Below are 13598 nucleotides of genomic sequence, written 5' to 3' on the forward strand. Positions count from 1 at the left end.
AAGATTTTAGCCTTTTTGACCCCTGTGACCTTGATTGAAGGTCAAGGTCATTCATTTGAACAAACTTGGTAGCCCTTCATCCTAGCATGTCACAGGCCCAATATCAGTACCCTGGGCCTTCTGGTTCTTGAGAAGAAGTTGTTTAAAGATTTTAGCCTATTTGACCCTCGAGACCTTGAATGAAGGTCAAGGTCATTTATTTGAACAAACTTAGTAGCCCTTCATCCCAGCATGCCACAGGCCTAATATCAGGTCTCTAGGCCTCTTAGTTATTCACAAGAAGTTGTTTAAAGGATTTTAGCCTATTTGACCCTCGTGACCTTGAATGAAGGCCAAGGTCATTTATTCGAACAAACTTGGTAGCCCTTCATCCCAGCATCCTACAGGGCAAATATCAGTACCCTGGGCCTTCTGGTTCTTGAGAAGAAGTTGTTTAAAAATTTTAGCCTTTTTGACCCCTGTGACCTTGAATGAAGGTCAAGGTCATTCATTTGAACAAACTTGGTAGCCCTCCATCCCAGCAACCTACACGCCAAATATGAGTACCCTGGGCCTTCTGGTTCTTGAGAAGAAGTCGTTTGAATAAAAAGTTTACGCACGGCGCACGGCGCACGGCGCACGGCGCACGGCGGACGGCGCACGGCGGACGGCGCACGGCGCACGGCGCACGACGACGGACGGTGCATGATGACAATAGGTCATCCTGACCCTTCGGGTCAGATGACCTAATAAATTTATCATTAGGACTAGGTGCGATACACCACTTGGGGTATGTAAAAGAAACGATTCTCTAATTTAAAGGTAGCATGTATGTTAACAGTGCCCCATACCAGCTTAATAATAATTTTAAACTTCCTGCAATAACCACATGCTTGTGATGCCGAGTAGTCGTCGGCGCTCTCAATCAAGTTCTTAGCACACACAGGTTAGAGCTGATTTGATTTTCATTTTGTGTTCTGTAAACAAACCTGTTTTTACATGCGACTAAATTTCGCGTATTTAGCGGACATTAAGGAATCGCGAAACCAATAGCGCCTTTTAAACACAGATCACTAAATTAAATCGTATCACAATAGCTCTGTTCCGGGTTAGTGGAAACTCCTGTGTGGAGGTAGAAAACGGTGTCCATGGAAATGAATATCGTTATGCATTGGAACGCGAAATGAAGTCGTCGCAAAAACAATTTGGTTTACAGTATATCTATCAATGTCAAATTTTATACGTTTAAGTGCGGTAATAACGACTAAATAATCTAGACTGACAGCAAGATTAATATGAAAATATTTTGTGTAAATAAAATTTCACCAATTGATTTTTAATACCTACTCGCACAGGCAATATTTCGCAATATGTTGTATGCATGCACATGTAGTAAAACATCCCAAGTTTAAATACTCAACACAACCTAGTTCTGCATGGGATTTAATCTTCCACCATAAATGTACCACTTAATATCATGCAAACTATAGTAACATGAAATGACACGCAACACGTTGATGAATTACGACGACACATTTAATGTAAGTAACACTACACCAGCGTCAACATATGGCGTACATACACCAATGATAACATATATATACTGCAAACATACTCAATTTAGTGTGCTCATATTTACGCCGCGTCGCGAGATTTATTGCTAACAATGACATTACCGATATCATTTCACTGTAAAGTCAAATATATGATATAAAATATTATGAAAGCAACAATCGGGTTTTTTTGTTACATTGTTTCAATTTGCGTGAGTCTGGCAGAAATATGTGAACTTCTAAAACAAACATGTATGCAGTAATCCTTCAAATAATTATAAACATAATGGATTTTATGTAGATCGTAAATGTAACTAGTGATAAAACAACATAAAAGTGATTTCATCGATTATATTCTCGAAAATGTCATCTACATTATTTAAAGTAATCAAACAAGTTTAAACGACATTTAAGTATCGATAGTTCTAAACAAACTGTATCTAAACAATAATATTATTGCGAGCGCATGAACTGGATTTCAGCATTATATAAACAGGACACTTATATCCAACAAAACGTACTGGAGACAACGTTATGTGTGTTGTTCCTATGAACTTGTGACATCAACCAAAGTGATTTGGGAATTCATTTCATATACATCAGTCATGTAAATTACACAAAATATGGTTGTTAGCACCATCACGTAAAATGAAAACATTGGGATTTCAGCTTCTATGGAATTCATTAAACGTATAAAATATACATTTGGTGTCTTAAGGAGAGCGTCATAAGGTCAGGATTTCATCTTCTTAGGGGACAAGCATTTTTTGCGATTTCAATTCAGGGACAGGATAAATTTCGTTGAAATAATAGTTTTAATGTTCAATAAATAAATTTAACTATTTTGACTAGGTCACTGAAATCGCAAAAAGTAACAGGCTATATCGGAAACATTCAGAACGTCAATGTTTAATACGAGGACACGGGAGGGCAAAGGTAATTAAAGGATCAAATGTCTGCAGATCAGGAAACACATATAAAGACTCTTTCTCGGTTTATGTCATTCTATCATCAGGATAAATTTGATGTCTTTCGTCTTAGTCTGTTTAAAGTAATGTGCTTTTAAGGGATGTAAATGGAGATTTTTCGTGTCAGTCAGTGTGTATTATTCTGATAGGGAGATAAGTTTTTAGGTGTCAGTTATATTATTCTCCTTGAAAGGTATATACTTAGAAATGTTTTTGTGTCAGTCAGTGTAAATTGTTCTGCTTGAAAGGGAGATAAATAGAGATGTTTTCGTGTCAGTCAGTGTACATTATTCTGCTAGAAAGGGAGATAATTAGAGAAGTAAATATAAGTACTGGTTGGACGGTGGAGTCGTAGTAGGTACTGGCTACGTCAGTGCCCATCACGAGAGGATAGGAAGTGGACTGCTGGGAACCACATCCGTTGTCCTCTTCCATACTTTGAGTCTGTGGTGTCCAATCCCCGCAGCGTGGGAAGTTCTTAGGGGGCGCCGGCATCTGTTCTACATCGCCTACCTGGATGATGACACTCATACCCATGGCCATGTGGAAGGCAATATGGCAATGAAACAACCAGAAACCTGAAGGTATTTATAATAAAATATACAGACACAATACAATTTCTTAAATAAGAATTGGAAACTAGAGTTAACGTCCAGATATAGATTTTGTGCATTATTGCAACCAAGTAAGTATAAGTATCATTGAAATCATTGCGAGGAGTATCTGTTAAACATTTTGAATAACAAAGGCGCATAACTCCATCAATAGTTATTAGTTATATCAATCGTTTAAGTTGATACAATTAGCACACTAAAGTGCTTTTTACGTGTTTCATTTCAAATTAATTTGAATGGGCTTTTTATTTAACGGAATTTAATTTCTGATCATTCTCGCAGTGAAAAAATTAATAAGATATACGACGTTTGGTCTTATCTTTACATTTTTATATGGAACATTACAATATGTTATATAACAGTAGTCTCGGCACCAAAAAGATATATGTTATACAGAAAGAAATACAGTATGACCATATCTTACACCAAATGACATTTTCACGAGTTTTGTTATGCATCATATTACTACTTATATACTATAACAATATGCCAAAACGTTTGTGATGGAGGGAAGTCGAGAAAAGGACATTACAACAGACAAAAGTAGACTCTGAACTCGCGAGGTCATTTTACGACAAAAAAAGCATCAATAAAATAAATACCTGGGTTTTTGGCGTGGAACCTGACGATAGTGTAACCACCATCCGGGACATTCACGGTATCCTTAGTAACAGGTCTGTCAAGGTTTCTACCAATCAAACCTATCCGGTCACGCATCTTCACATACTCCACACTTGTCGAGGTGTTCAGCTGTCAAACCAATGGGGTATACACATTGAGTTACTGGCTATTTTATGTTTATTGAGGATATCTACGTTTTCTTTTTAAAACAAGAATTCCACTGAAGTGGATGTGTCGCCTGCACATCAGTTTCAAACATAACACGAATAGTTATTTGCAGTTGAAAAATATTGTTAATAATTAGGTGAAGTTATCAAGTCCCGTAACTCTTGCAAATACTCACGGATGTTGACCAGTATCACACCAATCCGAGATATCATTGATATAAATCAATGTACCAAAATGAATTTATCTGTTTTGACAATTTTAAAGTCCAGTTACTCTTGTTGTTATTGACGGCTTTTGACCAGTATCGAACTCATCCGAGATATCATTGATATAAAGTAATATACCAAATTTGGTTGAAATTGGACAATAAATTTATCACACAGAAACCTTTTCCGGACGCCGCCGACACCGACGCCAACTCCGGCGTTGCAGGCGACACTAAAACACTAGCACTTTGTTCAAATGTTTGTTGTTATTTATACACCATGCTGGTGTTCAATAGAAGGACAGGAACGATAATAGGAATTTAAAACAAATCCAAAATGCTACTTTGCGCAAGAACTTATGTTTTAGTAAAAAAAATGTTGACGCGCAAATATAACCGGCTACACAGTATTGGCCAAGATGAACCCTTTTACAAGGTCTAAATAAAAAACGGCATAAAATAACAAATTCTAAAAACGACAAAATTCATAAATCGAACTCAAAATTGAAGGAGCATGTACAAAATGAACTCAAAATTATCAACAAACTGGTATCGGAGTTCAGAATAAGAAGATCATTAAAACAAGCCAAAATACTCCGATTATTGCACTATCAATACATTACATGCCCTAAATTATGAATTATATGTAAACACATAAAAATTACTCCAGATAGTTTGAATAATATATCATCATATTAACAAAAAAGTTCTTGGCAAGGGGTAAAACTCTTATAGATTTATCCATATAAACGAGGAGAATAATTCTGCAAAAGGCCCAATTAGTGTATTAAAAGTGCAGCATTGCAAAAACCAAAAACAAACAATTGCAGCATGTTATGCGGAACAAAATTTAGAATATTCAGCAATTATATGACGCAGTTAATACATATCTTAATAATAACTCATAAACTAATGCAACAATTAACACATTTGCAGAAATACTGAATTAATTTTAAAGATGACTCTTCAATATTTATAGAAAAAACCAATTTCGTCTAATTTCTAATCCTATTGGTAGAAGTATTCGTTTGAATGCGATTCATTCTGACATGTTTTGATTATGTCTAATGAAGTGACACCCAGAACAATCCATCATTTAATTTTTCATATAGACAAAAAACATGACTTGCGGTGAATATGTTAATTTCGTGTCATTTTAAGGGTTTGAAACACCATCAATCTTCATAGCGCAACGTACTTATTCTACAACACGACCCTTCACACACATTTAATGGACTAAGTAATGACTTACATCATGTTAAAAAAACATTGTTTTCCCAAATTAGAAGGCCTATAGATGTACCAACTGATACAGATAGGGCAATCATTTATCCTTTTATTCGGTCTGATCGATCACCAACAGACAGAAAGGACCAGACACGAAGTAGGGTCATGCTGTACTCTCATTAATACAATATTGTAAATCACTTAATTGTCACGTCTACTTCATTTATAGCATTGATAAGTGTGAATTGACACGAAAACTATGAACCTATGAATTTAATTTCTAGTTTCAGATTTCTTATTTTCTACCACAAGCCCTCCGCCTCCAGGTTGAGGAGTCCACAACAACCAGGTCGACAGGACTGAGATAGAGAGGACTAGAGCCAGTTTCAAGAAACAATTTTCAAGTACTTAAGAGAGTTCAATCCTCCAAAAGTTTCTTTCTTTAACGATTTTTTTTTTTAAAACAGGTGATTTTGTTATGAACCGATGTTTATGAGGATTAAAAGTCATTGAAAAATCCATGGCCTGATCAAAACTGACTTAACCTTTGATATACAAATGAATATTTTATGTGGTGAATATGAACGAAACAAATTGTTCTTTTTCACAAATGAAATCACTTTTTATGCAAGAAAACTTATTCATAAGTTTAATTCCATACATATATTTGAAACTACTTAAAATTACGTTATGTCATGTGAATCATCACCACTAATGTATGCACATTTACCTGCATCACTGCTGTCTGCATACTTCAATCGTGCATGAATCAGTTCATTAATATTCGACATCAAAACTACAATTATAATTTTGAACACCTGTCTGTTGTCATTTAACACTAACTGTGGTTTTCTTTCATTATACAAGAAGAGAATATTAAACGACTCGTTCTCATTTATAAACGGTGAGTGTATTCTAGAATCGACCAAGGGTATCTACTGATTGATGTTAGACCGGCTGTCAAGAAGATAGACAGAAATGGTCAGTCAACCCTGATTATTCCGACCACTGTATTAAATGACATCCTCCACCTTAACACATAAATCTTCACAGAGAATACTCTCTATTGTAATTGCAAATCATGGCTTGAACGACAGACTGCCATATCCACACATTGGCTTGGTTCTACAGCGTATCTAGTCATGTTTTGCTGTATCGTAGGTTTCAGTGTTTTCTGATAGATACTTAGTGGTTATCAGTTGAAGCAACGTGTGATTATAATTATCCAAAATATTAAATATATATAAAGGCACACTAATGAAATGATGTCTTATTCAATTGAATCCTAAAATGAGAGTAATATTTTAGAAGCTATGGAATAGTTGATTTACAAATACCAAGTAGTACAACTCCTTATCATGATAATATTATGCGTGTGTTATTAAATACTGACATATAAAAATTCGAGAGGAAACTCTATTATCCAAAATGTATATTATAAACAAATCATCAGGGTCCTCTGGATTTCATTACATGTATATCCGGTTTATACGGTATATATATTTAATTTCCATGAATGGGAAATTAGGTTTCACTTTATACATATACGCATAGGAATCGTCCTTCATTTAGAATTATATAAATGGGAAATTTAATTTTGATTTTCACAAGTAATGAAATAAACAGATTTCGATGCATTGGAAATAAAAACAATTCATCTAAAATAGATATATAACACAAACTCAATTGCATTCCCTACAGGCATCATATAAAGAGAAAAATATATAGAAGATAGGAGAAGAATGGTATAATCAAGCGATTTAATTCATTTTACATTACAACTTAAACCCAAATGTAACAACATCAATAGCAAGTGCAAATCACATTAATAGATACATAAATGATCAAACGAATTACCATTCAACAAACAATTCATGGAATATGGCGGCAAGGTTGTAACATGTAATAAATTGACTTTAAGAGATGAAAATAAACACAATTATTTTTGAAATATCGTTGAATTTTTATCAATGAACGGTCAGCAATATGTTCACCAGATGCATGTAAATGACTAATTAGTGGTTAGCGGTATAGCTGTTAAGTCATTAATTAGCGGTTACAGGTAATTAAGTCAGTGATAAGAACATAAAACGATATACATATATCACAGGTAAGTGGTAAAAGTCGTTAATGTGACAGGACTTATACGATATAACGGCAATGGTCCACAGATAATTAACTTTGGGTGAACGAAAGATGACAGGTAGCGTGTTTACAAGGTGTCAATATATCGGCTCCCGAGCCAACCATCAATCATCTGTATTACATACTATCATACATTCACAGCACAATGCCTTCTGTTGCATAACATAGAGGTTTACCTCTACTAGTAAGCCGAAGTTAGTTTTTTTCGTCTTCAATCAACTTCTTTCGGATTACCGAAAAAACTGAACATTGGCAATGTGACCAAGAACTGAACGAACATTGGCAATGTGACCAAGAACTGAACGAACATTGGCAATGTAACCAAGAACTGAACGAACATTGGCAATGTGACCAAGAACTGAACGAACATTGGCAATGTGACCAAGAACTGAACGAACATTGGCAATGTGACCAAGAACTGAACGAACATTGGCAATGTGACCAAGAACTGAACGAACATTGGCAATGTGATCAAGAACCGAACGAACTTTGGCAATGTGACCAAGAACTGAACGAACATTGGCAATGTGACCAAGAACTGAACGGTATATCTAATACCGCTATATAAAGATACCACTAGGCCTATAGTCGTTTAATAACTTATAATACCCGTTCTATTACTGAAAAGGTCATATTTGATTGGCTAAATCTCAAGATTGTGTCATGATCCTGGAGCCATGAATAATGGAACAACTGTTTCATCGCCCTAACATGCTCAGAAGAGACAAAGTGGGGCGAAAAATGTATGGTATCCTGTCCAAGATTACACATGTTACACAATATTAAACGTAAGTGAAACAAACAAAAACATTCTAATTGTACACAAAAGTAAACTTGAAATACCGTATAGCCGGTTATTATCGCGATTTCGCGGCACATTGCGATGATCGCGAAAAATTGATCCGCGAAATAATGAGAAATGGTTGAATAATATCTACCTTTCAAATCCATTTTGCGAAAATTTAAAATCGCTAACATATGATTTTCTGGTTTTTAGATAAAATCGCGAAAATTCTGGTCCGCAAAAATATCCAGATGTACGGTAGTTCTGATTTCCACCACTTCAATTGATCAGAAAGACTTTCGCAAGAATGTCTCCTACTGAGGCGCATCTAGTAGAAGAGAGTTTGTCTAAGCGACAAAACCACACACGATATTATTTATTCAATACAGACGATGACTAAGGCCTATTGTAACATGATAATAAAATTGAAAAGAGGTCATCATAAAACAACTACATGAAATGTCATCCAAAATACACTAAACCACAAACCGACCGTCGGTAAATGTCAGAGGGCCAGTGATTAGCATTTACTTTGTATACGAGTATAGATAAGCACAAATGACGGCAATATCTGTCTTTTGTCAGCTCATAGAATTTATCACACTGAGAATACACTATGTGGTTGACCATGTAAAGGTTTTATGTCCGTCATAATTAAAGAAAGATACATATCATTTAAGTAGATATATATTTTTATCAATTCATGATATAATTATAAATGACGGCCATACATGTTTTTGTCAGTTAATGCAATTTATTAAGAACACACTATGTGCTTGGCGATGTAAAAAGTTTATGTTCCTCAACATTTAAAAGAGAAATTTTATCAATTTAACAATAAGCACGCTGTTATATAATAATGTCGATCCTAGTGCACCACACAATACTCATATCCCAAATAACCATATCGAGCTGATTTGTAAATGGATAAGGCGCTAGTAAGGTTCGAGGAATTTCAAAGAGCTGAAAGCTAGTTATTGGAGAGTAACGCGAAGGGAAGATAACTCGGATTCATTGCTATCACGGGAAGACGGAAAGACATGGATGTATCCAGCAAGATTATCTTTGGGCAGGCACACATAAATGCCATAGTGTTTCCTATAGGATAATAAAACTATTGTCATAAAAAGCCATAAAGCATACATAAATATATATTTATTCATTATTGACTTCTCATGTATTTATCGCAATTTGTAATTATTGATGTCATTGATGTTGGGAGAGGGCTTTTACAATCTGTGTTAAGTTGTGCCCAATCCTGTTGTAAAAAAAGAATTGCAATAAAATAGTTTAAACTCATGTCAAGCATATATCTTACAAAAGAGGCGTCATGTACCAACACCGAATGTCAGAATGGGCAAAAACCTTGTTTTGTAATACATTGCCTTTTAAAACTGACAAAAAAACTTTAGTGAAAAATGATACTGTCCTGTAGGCACTTATGTTACAAAAAGTCAAGAAAGAATGCATTAACTTAAAACTATATATGGTTTATTTACATTTTCCATAGTCAGAACTCTTAAAGTTATATCCGTTTAAAAATGACTTGAAAAATGAGATTTTCTTTTGGGCACTTATGTTACAAAAGTTTAAAAAAAAGAATACCTTTTCCATAGTCAGAACTCTTGAGAGTTTTGTCAGTTTAAAATGACGAAAACAATCTTGAAAATGCTAAAAGAGGAAGTTAGGAAAGAATGCATTAATTGTATGTTTGATTTACCTTTTCCATGGCCAGGACTCTAAAGTTGTGTCCGTGAAGATGCATGGGGTGACTATTGTCCAGGTGCTTCCCCTCATCAATCAGCACAAGTTCTACAACCTCTCCAACCTTGACATTTAGGCGGTGAGTGCACTCGCATAACTGCGTCTTACAGTCAACTAGGAAATCGTTTTCGTCACAGAAATATTGCTGGAGGGAAGAAAATGAGGATGTGATATGTGACCGTGTTATGTACAGTTGGTGTTACAAAACAAACACTCTAGATAAGAATTATAGCAGTATAAATATAGCTGGACAATACGTGGATGTGGCAATTCATTTCCCGTTGTGTTACTATATATATATGTAAAAAGTTAATGTATTGTCTTGCGTGTATATAAACAGCTGGGCTAAAAAAATGTTACTTCTGAGAAACGCATGGAAAATGAAACATTTATCATGACGAAGGATTTAGTATGAAAAGTACAATGTATATGACTGTAAACAGATATATCAAAAGTACATCTTTATGTAAACAAAACATGTCGGTAGCTCGAAGGAATGTTTATATAATATTTCATAATCGGATTCAAAAATGAAATAGAATGACTTGAAATGAAACAAATATTAAGTTACTGCGAAAAGTCGGTACTAATATGCGAGACGAAAAGAACAAACGGGAAAGGCTATCTATAAATTCTGTTCATCTGATATATATATTGCTTGCTCTGCAGTTAACTCCCTTTTTTACTCTAATTGGCCCTTGATACATCTCCTCTTTTCGCGAATGGGCCATGGGGACATCCCCCCACACACTTTTCCCTAATGGGCTCTTGGGACATCCTCCCGCCTATCTCTACTGGGACAATAGGACATTTAACCACTTTTCTCTAATGGGTCCTTGGGACAGTCCTATTTTCTCTAATGAGTCATTTGGGAACCTCTCCCCACTTTTCTCTAATGGGTCCTTGGGACAGCTCTATTTTCTCTAATGGGCCATTGGGAACCTCTCCCCCCTTTTTCTCTAATGGGTCCTTGGGACAGCCCTATTTTCTCTAATGGGCCATTGGGAACCTCTCCCCCTTTTCTCTAATGGTCCTTGGGGCAGCCCTATTTTCTCTAATGGTCATGGAACCTCCCCTTTTCTAATGGGTCATTGGGGCAGCCCTATTTTCTCTAAAGGGCCTTGAGGACATCACTCCCCACTTTTCTCTAATGAGTCCTTGGGACAGCCCTATTTTATTTTCTCTAATGGGCCATTGGGAATCTCTCCCCACTTTTCTCTAATGGGTCATTGGGATAGCCCCATTTTCTCTAATGGGCCATTGGGAATATCTCCCCATTTTTCTCTAATGATTCATGGGGACACCCCTAATACCTTACCTTTATCGTTTATTCGTGTAAAGACCTGATGAAAACGAATCATCAAAACAAAAGGATTTCATTGCATTACAATCCTGTTTGTTCATATATTTTATTTAGTTCCCAAAATATCCGTGTTTGTTCTATACTCATGAGACCTAAATAAGAATCCTAGCAACACCCGGACGCAAAATAGACAAAATAAACAAAATTTGATAAGCTCCATCACATTTTTATAAATCAATCCCTTATCTTTTCAAAACAAATTGCTGCATATAAGCTAAGAAAGTAATTCTTTCTTTTGATTAATTTTCTATCATATATATCATTTTTGTTCTTTGGTGAATACAGTATAAAAACCTAACAAATTTTATTATTTACTAGAAAACAAATTTTACCGGGCACAAACTTTCGCGCGTTCATGCATAACGACATTTCTGTGCGACTGTAATTCGTGATTTACAGAAACATATATATTGTATACATTGCTTGCATCTACAGTTTTCATTATATTTTTTTTTGTGAAATAATGTGGGTAGTGTGAAATCCAACCCAGAAAAATGAGTTATAAAAGTATTCTGTGGATGAACAGAGGACTCACAGACGCACGTTGGTACTGAGACAGGGGAGGGGACGGTGGGTTGATAAAGGTGATGCCATTAATCTGGGGCGTGAAGAGATGGTGGGCATGGTGACCGCCTCCTGAATTCATCTGTGACGCCAGGGAGTAATAATTAGGGTCGTGGAACCGATAGTTTTCCACCATGTTGAAGTCCATCGCTAAATAAAACTGTCGGTCTGGAATAGGTTTTAGCGAGATGTCATTCGGTTCCGTCGACACCAGGTCGGCCACTGTTAACACCCCATCTGCGTTCATCTCGGCATTGAAAGGATTCAATTTCTGAAAATATGATTAAAATATACAAGAACGATCCTATTTTGCTTGCTTCATCATTCCATATCTTGTTTTAAATATTATAAATGTGACTATCTTCAAGGTCGGTTTTTATCGCTAATCCGATAAAATTCTAATGACCATGATCAAACATTGAATGGAAAACAAAACAGTTTATTTGATAAACAAATATGGTTGAACGGAATCTTTAACCTAAAGAAACAAGGCAAAGTGGCACTTCGATAACGTAATGGTTAATAACAATGTTATATGAATGTACTTTCATAATGTGCGAAGAGAAATCGAATGTACAACAATGGTTTATAGGCGGGCTTTGGGATGAAATGACAACACTTTAAAAGATACTCAAAGCCTAGCTATTTCATGGTGAGTTTTAGATTTTGGCCATCGTTACTGAATCATTTGGTCCATTGCCCGAACATCTGAAAGTGAGAAACATCTTCATGGACGATTTAAAACCGACGACTTAGATGGGAACTATGGTGAGGTATTGGAAACAAAAACAACGGGAGCGGAGACGATGGTCGTTTCAATTGAATTTGAATATTTTCAATATATTTCAAAATACATTTTGAATATGTTAACAATAATATACAAAACGTCAGAATTGGAACTGTTAAGCCTAAGTTGCGTTCAATGCGCCGAATCGAAACAAATTACATTATTTACCAATTCTATTTGGCATTGAAATGTCTTGGTATTGTTTTGTCAGCATCGGAACGTAACGCTCGTCGTGGCGCCTTCAAACATTCAAGCTCAGCAGGACTACGAAGCCATGAATGAATTATCAAATAGTTTATCAGATGAAATACCATGGTGACGTATCTTTTATTTCTCCATCGACTTAGCTAGAATATTTAGTTTTATAAGATTAAGGTCCTAATAGCATCCAGGGTCATTTAAGGATGTACTCCTCTGAGAAGTCAAAATTATCAAACTTTTTTTCTCATATAGATTTTTGGAAATAGGAGTTCATACCATAAAATAAAATGGAAGAAAATACATATGTCTGTGTGCTCGTTTTTAAGCTATTGTCACTCAAAGATACCTAGTTGATAAAATGTTGGATTTTATTGGAATTTCGCCGTTTTGACCATATACACAAGAGATTAAAGCCATAATTTCCTAATGAGCTGTTTGATATGTATAAATGTTTGCAGAATTTATTTTCTAGTAGTCTTCTTTAAAAATATACCAGTTTTGATTAATAAGACTAATATTTTTTCTCAGAATAACAACATATGCTACCCCTACCCCTTAATTTTGAGCTACAAAATGCACCGTTTCCAGCCATTTTTGCCAAATTTAACCCTTTATAGAAAAAGTTCCGGTATTAAACTTTTGTTAATATTTTGCA

General features: G+C 35.4%; 1 protein-coding gene across 5 annotated transcripts in view; it reads right to left on the reverse strand.

The window, feature by feature from the left end:
* Positions 1-13598, reverse strand: part of LOC138315360 (uncharacterized) — a 34967-nt gene that overhangs the window by 2907 nt on the left and 18462 nt on the right. For all 5 annotated transcript variants that reach the window (XM_069256323.1, XM_069256324.1, XM_069256321.1 and 2 more), the window contains 4 exons: positions 11927-12226; positions 9985-10173; positions 3717-3864; positions 2834-3078 (listed from right to left, as the gene is read on the reverse strand). In XM_069256323.1, coding sequence (XP_069112424.1) covers positions 2834-3078; positions 3717-3864; positions 9985-10173; positions 11927-12226 — 882 coding nt within the window. The remainder of the gene's footprint in view (positions 1-2833; positions 3079-3716; positions 3865-9984; positions 10174-11926; positions 12227-13598) is intronic.

The sequence above is a fragment of the Argopecten irradians genome, chromosome 2 (genome assembly GCF_041381155.1).
Source record: "Argopecten irradians isolate NY chromosome 2, Ai_NY, whole genome shotgun sequence".
NCBI classification, from domain to species: domain Eukaryota; kingdom Metazoa; phylum Mollusca; class Bivalvia; order Pectinida; family Pectinidae; genus Argopecten; species Argopecten irradians.